An 18950-nucleotide genomic window follows, 5' to 3' on the forward strand; every position below is an offset into this window, starting at 1 on the left:
GAGAGTGCGGAGGGAACCTCTCTCACGTGACCACAGGGGGGGGGGACACGCACTCGCGGCGGCCCCGCGCGCGCAATCGAAGGAAATGGGGTCTGGGCGGTGTAGGGGCAGCGGTGGAGCGCGCGCTCCGGCGCCGCGGAAAGCGACTCTGCGCGCCCGGATAGGCTACGAATGCGGCGTCCCCGCCCACTTCGCCGTCCAGCGCGCTCCTATTGGCTAACGTTGGCGCGAAGGTGCGCGAGTCGACCCTCACGCAGGAGCGGCAGGAAACAATAGAGGCCGCGCGCGCAGAGCGAGCGCCCGCAGCCTCCCCGCCCCTCCCGCAGCGCTCGACCCCGGGATCCCCCCCGGCTCGCCCGCCCGCCATGGCCGACAAGGAAGGTAAGGGTGCTGGGGCCGCCCCAGAAGGGCGGGAAGCGGGGATGCCGGGCTTGCGCCGAGGCCTCCGCAGGGCCTAACAGGGCGGCCAGGCCCAGCTCTGCTGAGCGCCGTCCCCACCATCGAAGGCGTCGCCGCGCGGGGCGGACTAACGGGGCCCCGTTCCTGAGAGCGGAGGCCGGCGCCGCGGGCGAAGCGGGCGGTGGGGGCGCGAGGGGGTGTTCGGTCCTTGTCCGCGCTCCGCCTGTCTCGGGGTGCCCCCCACCCGGCTCCCAAGCCCCAAGGGTCGGTGCTCGGGCCTGCTCGCCGGTCCGGCCGCCTTAGCGCCGCGGGGAGCATGCGCCGAGGCCCGCGCCCCAACGGCTAACGGGGAGTCTGGCGGGGAGGACCCGAGGGCCGTTCGGGCCCGCGAGGGGTGGGGGGGGCGTTTGTGCCTCCGCCTTGAGATTTCTGCAAGTCTCTGTTTCTGAAATCGGACTCCGGAGCCGTGCCGATAGCTTTGGAAATATTTACTCGGGTTCCATTTGTGTTCACTAACTTAATGTCTCCAAAAAATGTTTAGCAGCCTTTGATGACGCAGTGGAAGAACGTGTGATCAACGAAGAGTACAAAATATGGAAAAAGAACACCCCTTTTCTTTACGATTTGGTGATGACCCATGCTCTGGAATGGCCCAGCCTGACTGCACAGTGGCTTCCAGATGTAACCAGGTGATATGAATCTCTTGAATGTTATTTTAATGTGTTCTCAAAGTAGATTTCTTACATTGATTTTTTTTTTTTCCCCTCCCTGTTTTCCTCTCTCCAGTCACCCGTAGAGGGCACGTGATGTAGACCTATTGGTGACATTTTTTCTAGGCCAAAAAGTAAGGCAAAATGTAAAACTATTTTGTAATTTAGCTGATAAGACGAAACTTGTTTCCTTTTTCTGATATTGAATAGCCGAGTTACAACTATAGTTGATACCAGTGATGTAAAACTTGTCAGCTTCCAAAAGTATTGTGATTGTAATTCTTTCAAAGGAACAGGAATCTCACAGTCACTGGTAGTAGCTGGTTAATCCTAAAATGAATGTGATGACGTCCCTGCCTACCCTAATAGAGGAGATGAAATATGATCAATTTAGCTTTCATTGTTGAGGGTGTACTAGCCACAGCTGAGGGCTTGCTATTTAGGTAAAGCACATTTCCTGCCTTGATTGTGTATATAAGGTGTAACAGTACAAAGTAAAAAAACATAAGTATGGCACAGAGAAAATGATCAGGGGATGGAAAAATTCTCAACTTAGTTATTATCAGGAAAGCTTCCAGGAGGAATTGACAATGCCAAGATGGTGAATAAAGTTTTGGCAAAACCAGTATGCTTTGTTGGAATAATGGGTTTTTTATGTGTGTATGATGTAATGGATTTTTTTTAATTATAAAACTGCTTTACTATTCAGAATGACACATAAATTATATTGTGTATTAATATAAATAATTGGATTCTCAAAGCTTGGCTTTAGTCATCAAGAGATTTGCAAAAGTGGTTATAAGCCTCAGCAATAGAAATTTTATATAAATTTTATTAAACTTAAAACAGAGTCGGCTACCTTTGCAGTGCATTAAAAAAATGGGGAAATTAACCTGAGGAAGTTACATAAAATAAACACCTAGGAATTCAGAGTTGGAAGCTTCTTTATCGTGATTAGGAGTTCCTAATTGATAGTTATTTGAATTCATGATAAGTGGATTTAAATATTTCTGTCAGTGGCAGTTCAAACCATTTAGGACCTTGTGGCAGAGTATTTAATGAGAAATAGTTCAATGGTGGGCCTCCCCGGTGGCGCAGCGATTGAGCGCTGGGTTGCGAAGCTGCCCGCAGCCTCTGCCTTGCCGGTTCAATCCCCGGCTGCTCCCCGGCCACCGGAGGAGAACTCCTGCATGGCGTGCAGACCTCTCCTGCCGCCCATTGCTCCCCTCAGTAGTGTACTCTGGTCCTTCTGCCTGCTCTGCTCCCTGTTTTGGCTCTGGTGAATTCTCTCACCCTCCAGCGCTTCTGACTGTACCCAGTGCTTGTATGTATGTATGTATAAATAAATAAATAAATAAATAAATAAATAAATAAATCTTTTAAAAAAAAATAGTTCAATGGTGATGCCAAATTTACTATAATCCTGCACTGTTATGTCTACTGGACCAGCAGTGGGTCCCTAAATACTAACCACCCCACGCATACCTATGAAATTTTGAAGCCAATATTTTAAAAAAGTTCCCATATAAAGGTAGTGGTTAACAAGACTTGGAAAACTGTAAATTAATACACAAGTCCCTGACATTGAAATCAGCTTTCAGCTTTTGCACATCTAGGTAGATAAACCTTTCAGCAATGTTTGACATTGATCCAAATACCCTGCCATTTTTATCCTTTTAAAAATTTACTCATAGAGCAATGTTGATTTTTTTTTTAAGATTTATTTTTAAGTAACCATACCTAATGTCAAGTGCTTAATTTCTTATGTGTGTTCTTTTTCTATATATATATTTGTTCATATCCTTTAAAAAAGAAACAAAAAAAAAACCCGCAACCCCTGTAATAGCCCTTCCTGCCCCCTGCAGAGGAATTCTTATTGGTATCTTTATACCCAGCTTCTGGGCTCTTCTTGATTTTTCATCTGCTTATTCTTGTCTTCTCTGGAGTATCTTACTGGTTTCCCCCAATATGACTTGTTCCAAATTGTGCATATTGTATGTTGTATATATTCTTCCCAAATTGCATATATTCTTCCCAGGGAGGTGTTCCCCCCCCCTTGTATTTTCTTTATCATAATTGATTTTGGTTTGACATTTCTTGGGTTTTCTTTTTCTTTCTCCACTTTAAGAATTCATTCATAAGCCCTAATGAATTGTACTTCCCCAGTAAGAAAGGATTTTTCTCACCTGTGGGGGTTCTCAAACATGCATCATAATCAACTGGGAGGATTTTAACACCAAGCACCTGACCCCAAGTTTTTGTGTCACTAGATCTGGAGTGGATCTCAGAATATGTTTTTCACTAAGTTTACAGATGATTCTGATACTGTTGGTCTTAGTATGCATTTTTAAAAATCTCTGCAGTCTTCTTTACACTGTTATATTAATCCTGAATAACTCAAATGATGCTGTGTCACTTAGAAATTTTCCAGGGTTCTTTGTTTCCTACAGTATAGAGTTCAGAATGCCTTAAGCTGGCATTTAATTACCCTACAATCTGTTTTTAATCTGCTTCCTAGCCTCTCCCACTGAGTTTCCCATATCCAAAGTCATATTTGGACTGCAGGCCTAATTTCGTAACTTAGTTGTGTGATTTAGGTAAGTTGTTTAGATTTCCTAAAATTCAAGTGTCTTCATTTTTAAGTTGAAATATGAAGTCATACTATTTAAATTACATAAAGTGTGTAGTGTGTGTATAAACCTTTCCTTTTGCTCACTTTTTGAATACTATCTCCCACTGCCCTTAGCTCCTTCTTCCAGGTTTTATATCTCATTCTGAGACCCATTGAGAGACCTCTTCATGAACACTTCCTTAATTCCAGAAGTAATCTTTACCTAAACTCCCATATTCTTGTGTTCCTTCACGTGGTGTATATATATTGACTTTACATTTGTTTACATGACTACTAATTGTCCCTGGATTTTTGAGGACGAGAATCAAATTTTAGTCACTTTTTACTCACATTTTATTTGCATCGATGTGTCCATTGATTGGGCACTTAGTAAGTCTTTAAAAAACTAGTTTACCAGGGTTCGTGTCAGGTTAAAATCTCAGCTCTACCAAGCCTCAGCCACTGTGACTTGAGTTTGATCCCAGGCCACGGAGCTAACTAACCACATATGGCGCAGCAGACCTTTCCTGTCTCTCCCACTGCTCCCCTCAGCAGTGTATTTCAGTAGATCCGTCTGTTCTGCTCCCTACTCTGTCTCCGGTGAATCCTCTCAACCATGGTACCTCTGGCCTATACCCCAGTTCTTATCTGCATAAATAAAAATAAATCTTTAAAAAAAAACTAGTTTACATATTGTTGTTTATCTTTATTTCCCTTTGAATAAAGTTAACCTACCAAGTAACCTAAAGTTTTAGTGTATCCTATAGTTGCTTTCTCCCCGTACAACCCATTGTAAAGGATGAGTAGTTAATTCATGCTTTATTCCATTAGACTTTTTCCCTTCAGTAATCGTAAATTTTGAGCCAAGTTGTGAAAGAGTTATATGGTGAAGTGCTGTATATTCCTCTGTTCATCCTTATATATGTATCTATGGAAGAGAAAAGTAGAAAATGTGATTCTTAATGATTTTTATCTCAAAACCTGATTGTAATAGTTCCTTTTGCATACATGTATATAACGGACTTTGCAGTCTGTCTTAGGGTTACTAACTTGAATAGTGACCATCTGTTAATATTACAGACCAGAAGGGAAAGATTTCAGTATCCATCGCCTTGTCCTCGGGACCCACACATCAGATGAACAAAACCACCTTGTGATAGCCAGTGTGCAGCTCCCTAATGATGATGCTCAATTTGATGCTTCACACTACGACAGTGAGAAAGGAGGTAGGACCCTTAAAGGTGCAAAGGGGTAATGGTGAACATATGGATTACCCCTTTAATGGTTTTGAAGTGTCATATAAAAAGGACATACAGCTTGATAAAATTGTCTCTCAGTTTAGAAAGAAGATTTGAGCTTGGTTTTGTACCTTTCCTATAAACCTTCCTCTACTGTGTTTGTGGTTGGGGGATCTCTGGAATGAAAGAGACAAAATCTATTGTACATAACTGTCAGCATAGGACCTTTTGCCCCTAAGGGGGTGAAAATTGGTTCTTGAAGAGGGTGATATTAAAATTTCGTGGGCAGGGGACAAAAAGAGTGTCAAAAAGATTGAGCAACATTTGCTTAAATTTCCCTTTTCAGGTTTGAAATGATAGAAATGACAACAGTAGTTCTTGCTATGTATATAAGGATTAAATGAGCCATTTAATTACAGCAGAGAGCCTCCCCTTATCGGGAAATTTGGTCCAAGACCTCAGTGGATGCCTGAAACCACATATACTATCCTAACCCTGAACATACTGTTTTTTTCCTGTGTATACATACCTGGGATAAAGTTTAGTTTATAAATTAGGCAAAATTAAAAATTAAAATTATTGCCCAGAGATAGAAGATGAATTTTCCTTGTTTGTGCTTCTAAACCATGGATGTTTACCTTTTTTAATACTACATTTGATTGGTGGAATCTGTTCTTTTGCTCTGAGTTCTTTTGGGGCTTCAGTTCTTTGTCAGAATTGTAATGTACATTTATTTAATTTTTACATGATCCCATAGTTAGCTTAGCATGGTGCAAAATGCAAAATAAGTTCATAGAATAAAAGTCAACAAACTTGATTTTGTGTTACTTAAGTGTCTTAAGTGTAAAATATGCTTACTGAAAGGACATCGAACATAAAGAATCAGAGGACTGATTGAGTCCCTGTTGTTCTCTCACTAGTCATGTGGTGTGAGATAATAATTTAGCTTCTTGAGCCTCAGTTTCCTTTCTAGTAAATGAAGATAAATTGTCTTTAAATGCAATTTTTGACTGCTTAGGTACCTTGCAAATGTGCGGATTGGTTATGTAATAAATTATTCTTTAAATCAAAAGGAATTATATAATATGGACGATACTCCCCCCCCATAAACTTAGCCCTATAGATCACTGTTAAGTTGATATATGGTTTTTCTGAATAATTTATCCTGTTTATTGAAACACTTCATTCAGCAAATGGGTCAGGTACTCATATGCCAAGCATTTTTATTGGTGCTGGAGATAATAGCATAAAATGTGCTTTTCTAGCCTACTGTTTCTTCTGTGTAAACATATACAATATACCTTTTGATGGCTATATGCTATATCGTAATTAACCATCCTTTATTGACATTTATTTTTTATTTTTTTCCATATTTTGAGCTCATTTGCTTACATCTTTTTTTTAAGATTTATTTATTTATGCATACAAGAGCTGGGGTACAGGCCAGAGATGCCAGGGGGTGAGAGGATTCACCAGAGAAAGAGCAGGGAACAGAACAGGCAGATGGACCGAAGTACACTGCTGAGGGGAGCAGCGAGCGAGAGAGGAAATGTCTGCTGAGCCATGTGGGTTGCTCCCTGGCCGCCCAGGGATTGAACTCTTGCTGCAGAGGCTGCGGATTGCTTCATAGTGCGGTACTTAAACCCTGCGCCACCAGGGAGGCCCCTTTATTGACATTTAAGTGCCAATCTTTAGACTTCAAAAACAGTTCTTGTACAGGCATCATACATAGTTTTGCTATAGGATAATTTTCTAAGTGGTAAGTTAGGTCAAAGGCAAGAACATTTTTTAAGTATAATTGATACTGGGCCTCCCTGTGGCGCAGGAGTTAAAGTCTCAGCGCTATCAAGCTATCTCCAGCCACTGCGGCATAATTTCTATCCCCAGCCAGGGAGCTAACCCACATGGTGCAGCAGACCTCTCCTGCCTTGCCCACTGCTCCCCCCAGCAGTGTATCTCAGTAGATTTGTCTATTCTCCCCACTCTCAGTTCTTATATTCATAAATAAATAAAATAAATTTTTTTTAAAGTGTAATTGACACTGCTAAATTGCCTTTCAAAAAAGATTGGCCATCCTATCACAAGCAGATGTATTTGTGTCTCTGTGCCCTTGCACAGAGACTTAATATTACAATCTTTATTTTTTTTTTTAAGATTTATTTTTATTTATGAATACAAGAAGTGGAGTGTAGGCCAGAGGTAGAACAGGTGGATCTACTGAAACACACTGCTGAGGGGAGCAGTGGGCCAGGCAGGAAAGGTCTGCTGTGCTGTGTGGGTCAGCTCCCTGGCTGGGGATCGAACTCATGCTGCAGTAAGCTTTGGCTAGCTTGATAGTGCTGTCTTTAACCCCTGCGCCACCACGGAGACCCTACAATCTTACTTTAACTTATTTGAAATTTTTGTCTTTTGTCTATCTATATTTGTTTTTTACTCATTTTTCTTTTGGGTTATCTTTAGTAAGTTATCCCCAACAAATAGGTTGTTAGATAATGTTTTCCCAGTTTCTTATAATCTTGAACACTTGTTTTGGTGTTAGATTTAGAATAGGAAGCTAAGCTTTTTTCCTAAATATTTAGCAATTTTTTTAAATACCGTGACTTTTTTAGATATACACTCAAATCTTTCTGGTAACTGATTTGGTTTTATGTCCTCTTAAGACCTTTGTCCCTCTTACTAATGCTTAATAATACAAGAACAATTATGTATGATACATGCATTTGCCTATGTAAATCACCAAATTTAATCCTCACTAGAAAACAGACATTACAGATGTTTTATAGAAGTTTCTTGCATGGTGGTTAGGTGGACAGCTTTCTAGTCTCTCTTTGCTCTCAGATGAAATGTCCTAGACTTTCAGATTGAACTTGATTACTGTCTATTTGGCCCCTTTTGGTTTGAAGTAATTGATGACAGGCAGTTTCAAAATGTCACTGATCATTCAAAGTGAAAGAACTATGGTTTAGGCCTCTATTGATATTAAATAAAATTTGTGTTTATACTAATTAGGCCTAACTGTAGTCACATTTTGAGCCCTAAAAAAATAGATGTGAAATTTTACTTCAGTCTGTTACCGTAATCTTTAAATATTAACAAATATATTTTTAGTAACTTATTTGGGGAATGTTTTTTAAACACTTTTCTTTTGACTCAATTACATTTAAAGTTATTAAATCGTAGTGAAGCAATTGAATATTTGACTTCAGGATGTTAGAACTCACTTCTTAGTTTCAGAATATTTAATGAACTCTGAAAGTAACTTAGTAGTAGAAAATCAGAATGCTGGTTGCCTGGTTTTGGGGGGTGGGTATTGGTTGGGTAGGACAGGTTAGTACCTTGAGGGAGGATGCTGGATGTGGTCTATATTTTCATTTGGAGTGGTAGTTCCCCTGATGTATACAATTGTGAAAATTAATTAGGCTAGTAACTTTTACTGTGTTATGTTATACCTCAGTTTCTTTCAATGGCGTTTTAGGCAGAGAAAGGCAAATAAAATAGGAATACAGTTGGACCTTGATATTTATTCAATTATATGTTGATCAGATTTTCTTCAAATTTGGCTTTTTGTGGATCAGCTTCGATTTGGGGACCCCAAATTATTTTTTAAATAGATAAATCCTCTTAGAACCTCAAATCGAAGGCCTCCTTGATTGTGCAAGGGGTTAAATCTCAGCACTGTGAAGCTGTCAGTAGCCACTGCAGCACAAGTTCAGTCCCTGCCAGGGAGCTGACCCACATGGCGCAGCAGACCTCTCCTGTCTCGCCTGCTGCTCCCCTCAGCAGTATATCAGTCAATCTGCCTGTTCTGCTCCCCACTTTGTCTCTGGTGAATCTTCTTCCCCTGTACCCCTGGACTACACCCCATTTCTTGTATGCATAAATAAATAAATAAATAAAAATACATCTTTTTAAAAAAAACCTCAAATCATAAATTTGTAAGCTGACTTACTACTGTACTTTTACTGCCCAACACCAAAATAATCCACGAAATAATAATGACTACCCCTTGCTCTTTGAGCTCCATGCCAGCTATTGCTCCTCTTACTACTGGTATCTCTTTGCTGGCAGTTATTAAGCTTTTTTGTCATAGTCATCTATATTTGTGTGCTTATCACTTAAAGTTCCTTGAGATCATCTGTCATTTCTTGCCTTTTTTGTACATTGTAGATGCTTGTGGTTTGTAGTTAGGTGAGGTGGTTAATGTTTTTTGTTATTCTTTCGCGTCTTTAGAGTCTGCTTTGAATGTTTCATGTTTAGCCTATTTGTAAAATGTTTGCTTTTTAACTTACAAAATTATTTTGAAATTGGAAGTTGTCTAATAGGCCAACTGTAGTACCCACCTATGTCCTTTTTGAAAAGATTCTTGTTGGGCCTCCGTGGTGGCACAAGGGGTTGAGCGCCACACTCTGAAGCAATCCGCAGCCTCTGCAGCACGAGTTCGATCCCCGGCTGGCCAGGGAGAAACCCACATGGCAAGGCAGGCCTCTTCTGTCTCACCCGCTACTCCCCTCTGTGGTTTGTTTCAGTCAGTCTGCGTGTTCTGTTCCCCACATTGTCTCTCGTGGATCCTCTCACCCCTTGGCATCCCTGGCCTGTACTCCAGCTCTTATATGCATAAATTAATAAATCTTTAAAAAAAAAAGATTTTTTTTTTGTCCTTCAAAAATGTGGTGTTTGCATAACAATGCTAATTGATAGAACATTTTTTGTTTATAAGTTACCCTCACAACTCTGATAAATGGATAAGGTAATTGATAAGAATGGATAAGAAATGAGGGCTTTGGGGCTTCCCCGGTGGCGCAGCGGTTGAGCGCTGGGTTGCGAAGCTGCCCGCGGCCCGCGCCGGTTCGATCCCTGGCTGCTCCCCGGCCACCAGAGGAGGGTCCCACATGGCGAGCAGACCTCTCCTGCCGCCCGCTGCTCCCCTCAGCAGTGTACTTCGGTCCTTCTGCCTGCTCTGCTCCCTGCTCTGGCTCTGGTGAATTCTCTCACCCTCCCGCGCTTCTGACTGTACATGTATAAACAAACAAACAAACAAATAAATAAATAAATAAATAAAACATGTCTCTATTTAAAAAAAAAAAAGAAATGAGGGCTTTTTCCAAATCACCAAGCTCGTAAGTGGCAGCACTTATTAGGCCACGGTCTAGCTCTTACTTAGTACCTTAATCGTCCTTCTTTAATTCTGTACTAATCATTAACAACCTTTGTTTATACCTTGCTTTGCCAAGATTACATAGTCACAAATTATACATTTTATAATGGTACTTGGAGAACTCTAAGTGCATACAGTAGTCAGATGTGGATATAAAAAATGTTTTCATCTAGTTCTTACCTGGTTTATTTCAACCAAGGACAATGGTTGGCAAGTGTAAGTGAGGGGTTCGGAAAATGGAACCAGCAGTTGTAGCTCTGCTTTTTCTCATCAGACTAAGAAATGCTGCAGGGAAATGAATGCAGTGTGATATTTCAGAAAAGTCATCCCAAACTAGAGCTGCAGTTAAATGGTAGAAGAGAAACTCATTAGTACCTACTAAACTCATTAGTACGGTTTCCTAAATGTATAATCCGACAATAACTTTGGTTTTATTTAATCTGTACACTTTTTTTTTATACTTTAAATGAGATTTGAAAACCTGATTTTGAAGTGGAGTTAGCAGTATTCCTTGCTTTCAGGTGGTAATGTGGAACTTCTTATTAGGCATGTGACTACTTAGTCATTGTAGGTATAACTGAGAGAGTACTAGATTAGGAATTGGGAATTAAGGTTCTGCCATAGTCTCGTAACTAATGAACAAATTAATGTAGGTACTCTTAAGCTTCTCCCAGTAAAACTTTTTTTAGATAACTGTCTTCCCCTATTGTGTAGGACTAAAATCAAATGAAATAAGGGGTGTGAAAGACTTTATAGTACTAATAAATGGCTGCATTATTTCTAGCATTATATCAGCTGGCAAAAAACATTGCTAGTGTCATACTTTGAGTAACATCTATAAAGTAGCTCTTGCTTTGTCCTCAATTGCAATTAATTTATCTTATTTACAGAATTTGGAGGTTTTGGCTCAGTTAGTGGAAAAATTGAAATAGAAATCAAGATTAACCATGAAGGAGAAGTAAACAGGGCACGTTATATGCCCCAGAACCCTTGCATCATTGCTACAAAGACACCATCCAGTGATGTTCTTGTTTTTGACTATACGAAACATCCTTCTAAACCAGGTACCTGCCCTTTTCTATTCACATAAAATAGTCATTGCAGGAATGTAGTCCACTCAATCTGAGTTTAATTGCTTGTTTTTCTTTGAATAATTTAGGATCTTGTGGCTTACATTGGTATGTAGAAATAGTCTTCCTTCTTCCCTTGGTGAAAGGAAATAGTTTTACATAGAAAAGGTGATGGTACAGCTTAAGCATTATATATTTGGTCATAATGGGTCTCTGTTGCTTATAACTACCAAGAACTTTAGACCTATTGATCAAAATTCCATTATACTTTGTATAGCCCCTAAGAGGCAGGAGACTGGATAGTCTTGACGTGTTTGTTACTTTTCAGACCCTTCTGGAGAGTGCAACCCAGACTTGCGTCTCCGTGGACATCAGAAGGAAGGCTATGGGCTTTCTTGGAACCCAAATCTCAGTGGGCACTTACTTAGTGCTTCGGATGACCATGTGTGTATCCTTCCCATTTTGAAATAAATCTGAGCTAGTTACCAGTTGGTTTCTTTTCTGGGGAATGTGGTGACGGAAGACCCTTCCTTTTAATGTAATTATTAATTTTACATTTAAGACCATTTGCCTGTGGGACATTAGTGCTGTTCCAAAGGAAGGAAAAGTGGTGGATGCGAAGACCATCTTCACAGGGCACACAGCCGTAGTAGAAGATGTTTCCTGGCATCTGCTCCATGAGTCTCTGTTTGGGTCAGTTGCCGATGACCAGAAACTTATGATGTGAGTAGAATCCATTCTTAAGTTTTTTCTTTTATTTTACCTAAATGTTAGGTTTAATCGCCTATTTCTATCTTTTTTATTTACTAAAGTTGGGATACTCGCTCGAACAATACTTCTAAACCAAGCCATTCAGTAGATGCTCACACTGCTGAAGTGAACTGCCTTTCTTTCAATCCTTATAGTGAGTTCATTCTGGCCACAGGATCAGCTGACAAGGTCAGTTTGGTTTATTTTAAGAGAAAATAATAGGGCGAATTTCTCCTGCTTCTTTTTGACTATACAGAGATCTCTTAGTTTGGGGTTTCCTTTTCCTCATAAAAAACTTAGTAATTGCTCTTGTGTTCTTTTTTGTACACAGACGGTTGCCTTGTGGGATCTGAGAAATCTGAAACTTAAATTGCATTCCTTTGAATCACATAAGGATGAAATATTCCAGGTAAGAGGAACTAAACTAATGCCACTCATTTTTTTTTTAAGATTTTATTTATTCATTTACACAAGAATGGGGGTACAGGCCAGATGGGCGGGAGGTTGAAAGGATTCACCAGAGACAGAGCGGGAAACAGAACAGGCAGACTGACGAGATACACTGCTGTGGGGAGCAGCGGGCGAGACAGGAGAGGTTGGCTACGCCATGTGGGACCCTCGCCAACTGGCTGGGATCGAACTGGCGCTACAGAGGCTGTGGGCAGCCTCACAGCAGGGCACTCAACTACCTGTGCCGCCAGGGGAGCCCTTTTATTTTTTTGCTTTTAATGCCTCTCATTTTTATCTGTTAGTAGTAGAAATTCTCTAGATTACCAATCTCTTTAGGAACTAGGATTGTTTTACCTCTTATTTTTGTACTTCAAACCGATCATTGCTCATCTGCATTCTTGAGATAATAAGAAAATTGTTTATCTCATCAGCCTGTTCTGACACTTGTCTCCTTCCTTTTTCCATTCTTTCACCCTTTATAACTTTCCGTGTCTGTTTATTTCAGTTAGAAGCACTGTCTCCATGTTTTGTCTCATTGGTTTGGTTTAAGCTTCTTTAACATAAAATGCCCTCTTTCTCAATTCAAGATATAGTTGTTACAGTATTTTCAAGGTTATTGCTAAGGCACTGTCAGAGCATTAAAATTTTATAGTGAGGAGGGCCTCCCAGGTGGCGCAGGGGTTAAAGACAGCACTGTCAAGCTATCCACAGCCACTGCAGCACGAGTTCGATTCCTGGCCAGCCAGGGTGCCACCCACATGGCACAGCAGACCTCTCCTTTCTCACCCGCTGCTGCCCTCAGCAGTGTATTTCAGTAGATCTGCCTGTTCTGTTACCTATTCTGTCTCTGGTGAATCCTCTCACCCCACCACACCTCTGGCCTGTACCCCAGCTCTTGTATGCATAAATAAATCTTTAAAAAATAAATTTATTGTAAAATGTTCAACATCACTTGTCATCAGGGAAATGCAAATCAAAACTACCATGAGATACCATCTTACACCAGTGAGAATGGCACATATTAAAAAAACTAGCAACAACAAATGTTGGCGAGGGTGTGGAGAAAAAGGAACTCTTCTGCACTGTTGGTGGGAGTGCAAACTGGTCCAACCACTGTGGAAAGCTGTGTGGAGATTTCTGGACCTACTAAACATAGAGCTTCCATATGATCCAGCAATTCCACTCCTAGGTATTTACCCAAAGGACACAGAAACATCAATTCCAAAGAACACCTGCACCCCTATGTTTATAGCAGCACTGTTTACAATAGCTAAGCTTTGGAAACAACCCAAATGCCCAAAAATAGATGACTGGATCAAGAAGATGTGGTACATATATACCATGGAATATTACTCAGCATTCAAAAAAGATAAACACATGCAATTTGCAGCAACATGGATGGCGCTGGAAGGGATCATGCTCAGCGAAATAAGCCAAAAAGAAAAAGAAAAATACCGGATGGTCTCACTCATAGCAGGAATCTAGAAAACTTAAATAAGGGACCAGGAAAATGAATAACTATAAGAAAGTGAAAATCAAAATCAACAAAAAACTATGAACCAGAGACACTTTTAGGGGGGCGGGGGCGGGAGGGGAGGGATTGGGGTCAGAATGGGGGGGCTGCAATTGTATGGGGAATATAACAAAATTTATAAAAAAAAAAATTTTATTGTGAGGAAAGGCCTGTTTTAAGTCATTATTTTAAAAGCTAGTTTTGTCAAGTGTAAGGACCCTAAGATACTCAAAATTAATTTTGATGGTGTGAATGTGACATCTGAACTGGGCTCTGGGTCAGCTGTACTTTAGCACACATAATCTTTTTAATCTTTATTTTCTGTTCTTCTGCCTGCTCCAGTAAGTATTTTGGTCTTCACCCTATCTCTTTGCCCTTGCTTACAGTGCTGCTCTTGGCCTGAAGGATATCCAAAATCTTCCTTACATACTGCTAGCTAATGCTTTCTTTGCGTGGTGAAACTAGGATGTTATTTGTAACAATATGTGACTATCGCGTGTATACTAGCTAACTAATCATTGTAAAGAGTTCTTGATCACTTGTGATGCTGAATTCATAGTAAGTACTTGGGAAAATAATTCTGTATGTGTGATTTGTACTTTAGTTCTTAGGTCAGAATTGGATTATATTTTACTAGAGGCCAGAATTAGACCATAGGAATAGATAAGGTAAGATCTTGGAAAATACAGGTGGAATGGAACAGCTTAATGTCCTAGGCTTAGTACTACATAATGAGTTATGTATATGTCAGTATTTTAAGTGTTTATCCCTCAATTTTCTAATTGACAGCTTTTCTGTTTTCTTCATTCTGACGTATAGGTTCAGTGGTCACCTCATAATGAGACTATTTTGGCTTCTAGTGGTACTGATCGCAGACTGAATGTCTGGGACTTAAGGTAAATCTTATTAATTGCTCTTTAGGGAAGTTTTCTTTATTGACACTTTCTGATGTTAATTGTTGAGGGTAAATATGTTTTGACTTTTAAAATCTTGTTGTACTAGTAAAATTGGAGAGGAACAATCCCCAGAAGATGCAGAAGATGGGCCACCGGAGTTATTGGTATGTTACAGACATTAAATGGTATTTAAATGGGCTGTAATTTATTACCCTCTGTTTTTCATATCTTTGTTTTCCTTCCTCTTTCAGTTTATTCATGGGGGTCACACTGCCAAGATATCTGATTTCTCCTGGAATCCCAATGAACCTTGGGTGATTTGTTCTGTATCAGAAGATAATATCATGCAAGTGTGGCAAATGGTAAGTTGCATAGTCCTTTATTTTGGGGAGGTTAGATAAATTATGGACATAGTGTCAATTCACATTTATATGCTCGATGAATACAACTGGCATCTGTTTAGTTTTCTCCTGCATGTCTGCACACTAGCATTTCAGCTACCTGTTTTTTATCTTCCTATAGCTGTCCCTCTAGTATCTCAAACGCCACAAAATCAGACTTTTCATCTCATCTCCTTTCTCCCTTTCCTCCTCCTGACTTTTGTATTTTCTATATGACTCCAGTGTTTCCCTAGTCTGCTGACAGAAAACTCAAGAGTTCTATTATCTATTCGCCTGAGTCTACATCACTTCACAGATTTTACATTGTCTATGTCTGCAATGTTTCTCCCTTACCTTACAAATACAGCATAAATACTCAGCTTCCCTGTTTTTCTTTCACACTTCAGTGATTTTTTTCATAGTGTTTTGGGTTTTGGGGTTTTTTTTGTTTGTTTGTTTGTTTGTTTTTGTGGGACCCTCCCCGGCGGCTGGAGAACGAACCGGCATTGCAGAGGCTGCGGGCAGCCTCGCAGCCCAGCGCTCAACCGCTGCGCCACCAGGAGAGGCCCATAGTGTATTTTTTTTTTTTTAAGATTTTTGATTTATTTATTTATACATATCAGAACTGGATGTAGGCCAGAGGTGCAGGGTGGTAAGAGGATTTACCAGAGACAGAGTGGGGAGCAGAACAGGCGGACTGACTGAAATACACTGCTATAGGGAGCAGCAGGTGAGACAGGAGAGGTCTGCTGTGCCATATGTGGGTTAGCTCCCTGGCTGGGGATTGAACTCAGGCCTTTGCAGTGGGCTGTCACAGTGGTAGCGCTGAGACTTAACCCCTAGGGAGGCCCAAAAGTGCCTAACTTTTGAATAATGGAAAGCCCAATAAATGTATTCCAGAGCATTTGTGGTCTCTGGTCATGGGGAGAGTTTTGGGTCAACACCAGGGGAAATGTCATAATAAACAGAAGATTCCTACTAAATAGCACTATTAATCAAAGGTGAAAAAATAAAAGTATTTGTGAGCCTAGATTAGTAAATGGCATATGCTCTCCACACTTTGGAATCTTCTGTCTCAAAAAGAAGTATGCTCAGTTATGCAATGTATTTACCACATACTGTAAAGTAGGAAAAGAAACACTGAAGAACAGTGTGATAGGGTTCTTTTATCTTTATTGTAAAATCTAAAGCATGTATAAACAGAAAATCCACATCATCTATTCTTTGTAATACACCCACAAAATATTAACATAAAAAGTTGAGTTCCCACAGGAAGGGCTATGCCCCCTTGCATAGTTGGTCAGCTCAAGGTATTGTACTGGTTTTGTGGGAATACTGAAGCAGTCTGGACTGCATCACCTTCAAGGGCATCATGTCCAGCCCAGTTGTTACTTGACTCTTTTTTGTTAGAATTGTCGTGGTATAGGAAGTAAACATTGAGTCTTTGCATAGAGTTCCTAAAACCTTGTGATTTTCTGAGTAGTAAGAGTCTCTTTTGCTACTTAAAAAGGAACCCCTATTTAGTGTCATGGTGGGGCTGGTCTCCATGAAGGCCAGACTCTTGATTTAGAGAGACAGAACTTTCAGTCTCATTCCACCTGTAAATGGGGTAGGGGCTGTGGACCTCTCTATATGAAAACTTTAAAAAACACCATTGATTTGTTGATGAGTTTCTATATAGGGAGTTTATCTGTGCCGGAACTGTGGCACATAGTGTCGGGATTGAACTGAATTCTTGAGGACCCCGTTAGTGTAGGAGAATTAGAAAATTGGCGTCGTGGAAAAAGATACCACAGTTGTATATATTTCATATCACTGTAGTCAAATTATAAGAGCTTTGAAGACAAGACTATCCCATCCACTGCGGCATCTAGGCTAGTGACTTCTGCACAGATGTGACAGATGCTGAAAACAGTATAAAAATGGTTTTTGTATATAAGATTATGCCTTTGGGTATAGGTGTTTCATAAGAAGTAGAAGTAGGACTTATTTTATGCAAAAGCAGTTTTTCTTTTAAAAATATAAATTGAGGGCCTCCCCTGGTGGCTCAGTGGTTGAGTGCTGGGCTGCAAAGCTGCCCGCAGCCTCTGCAGCGCCGGTTCAATCCCCGGCCTCCAACAAGAGTCCCATATGGTGCGCAGACCTCTCCTGCCGTGCCTGGTGCTCCCCTCTGCAGTGTATTTCATCAGTCTGCCTGTTCTGTTCCCCGCTCTGGCTCTGGTGAATTCTCTTACCCTCCCGTGCTTCTGACTGTACCCAGTGCTTGTATAAATAAAATAAATAAATCTTTATATAAATAAAAATAAATTGTGGGACTCCCTGGTAGCACAAGGGCTTAAGTCTGTGCACTATGAAGCTATCGGCAGCCACTGTAGCAGTCCCTGACCCACGGAGGTGCAGCAGCCCTCTCCTGTTTCTCCCGCTGCTCACTTCAGCAGTGTATCTCAGTCAGTCCGCCTGTTCTGCTCCCCACTCTGTCTCTGGTGAACCCTCTCATACACACACACCCCCACCGCATCCCTGGCCTATACCCCAGCTCTTGTATGCACAAATAAACAAAATAAATCTCTCAAATATATTATATAAATAAATTGAGATTTGTAACATGTTTTTTGTTGATGGGGAAGTTCTCTTTGTTTAATGTACAATTCAGTGGTTTTAGTAGTTTCACAAACTTGTGCAACCATAACTATATTTACCCAAAAATGAGAGCCCCCTACTCATTGGTTATACCCATATTCCTCCATTCCACCCAACATGAGGCAATACCAGTCAACTTTTGTCTACGAATTTGCCTAGTCTAGACATAACTATGAATGCAGCCATACAATGTTACTGACACTTATTGCCAAAGTAATATTAGTGTGTGTATTTTATTTATTCATCACTTTGTAAACATTTGTGTTGCTTATAAAGGTTTTTGACAATTATAAATAAAATGTCTGGAGAAGGACTCATGGTTGATTATCCAGACAAACTATATACTTCAGTTAGACTGTCAGGCTCACAATCTGTCTCCCTGGTCTAATATATTTTGAAACCTTAGCTTCAAAAAACTTAGGTTTGCTAAACACTCTTTCTCTTTTTCTTGTTTTTGGGCAGGCAGAGAACATTTATAATGATGAAGACCCTGAAGGAAGTGTGGATCCAGAAGGACAAGGGTCCTAGATTTGTCTGTACTTCTTGTGATTTTAGACTCCCCTTCTTTCCTCTCAACCCTGAGATTGATTTAACACTGGTTTTGAGACACAGACTTGTTCGGCTAACCCTCTGCATTAGGTACCTTCAACAATGTTATTAGCTCAAACAAGAGGGTATTTTCTAAATATTAACTGGAGGACTTGATTCAGCAAAGCCACAGACTTATATTTAAATTTTCTTCAGGAATTTTCTAGTAACAAAGATCTAAAGTAGCCACAGAAAGGGGAATGTTGTGTATGGTTATTTTTCTTCTATATCCCCAAGTTTTTCAGACTCATTTAAATAGAGGTTAGAGTGAGTAAGGTATAAGTGAGGTAGGTGTCTGAGCCATGAAATACAAAGACTGCAAGATGTTCTTTTTATTCAGGAAATGGGGGAGATTTGAGTCATAAATTCCTACTCTAAAATCTTCAGACCTGACTTTTCAGGATGCACATTTTTCTATGTAGACCATTTTCTCAGTTTCTTCAGTTGAGTCAAAGCTATGTGTTCCTCTTTTCCCATATATTTTTGCTTGTTAGTGTATTTCTTGAGCTGTTTGCATATTTCTTTCCTTTCTGTGAAATGGTTTTTTTTT

At 40.3% G+C, this 18950-nt stretch overlaps 1 protein-coding gene across 2 annotated transcripts; it reads left to right on the forward strand.

Moving 5' to 3' along the window:
* Positions 1 to 350: 350 nt before the first annotated feature.
* Positions 351 to 18429, forward strand: RBBP4 (RB binding protein 4, chromatin remodeling factor; the record flags this gene model as incomplete). 2 transcript variants are annotated; one of them, XM_084243438.1, is made up of 12 exons in its annotated part: positions 351 to 381; positions 941 to 1088; positions 4801 to 4946; positions 11004 to 11177; positions 11512 to 11627; positions 11746 to 11906; positions 11996 to 12122; positions 12265 to 12342; positions 14716 to 14792; positions 14899 to 14956; positions 15044 to 15154; positions 18275 to 18429. In XM_084243438.1, 12 exons carry the CDS (start codon positions 366 to 368, stop codon positions 18338 to 18340), a joined length of 1278 nt encoding a protein of 425 aa, XP_084099564.1. In that variant the 3' UTR covers positions 18341 to 18429. The 2 variants fall into 2 exon arrangements, with proteins under 2 accessions (XP_084099564.1, XP_084099563.1); XM_084243437.1 differs by having other exon boundaries at positions 366 to 381; positions 944 to 1088.
* Positions 18430 to 18950: the final 521 nt, after the last annotated feature.

Source organism: Talpa europaea (genome assembly GCF_964194135.1).
Source record: "Talpa europaea genome assembly, chromosome: 9".
In the NCBI taxonomy this organism is placed as follows: Eukaryota; Metazoa; Chordata; class Mammalia; order Eulipotyphla; family Talpidae; genus Talpa; species Talpa europaea.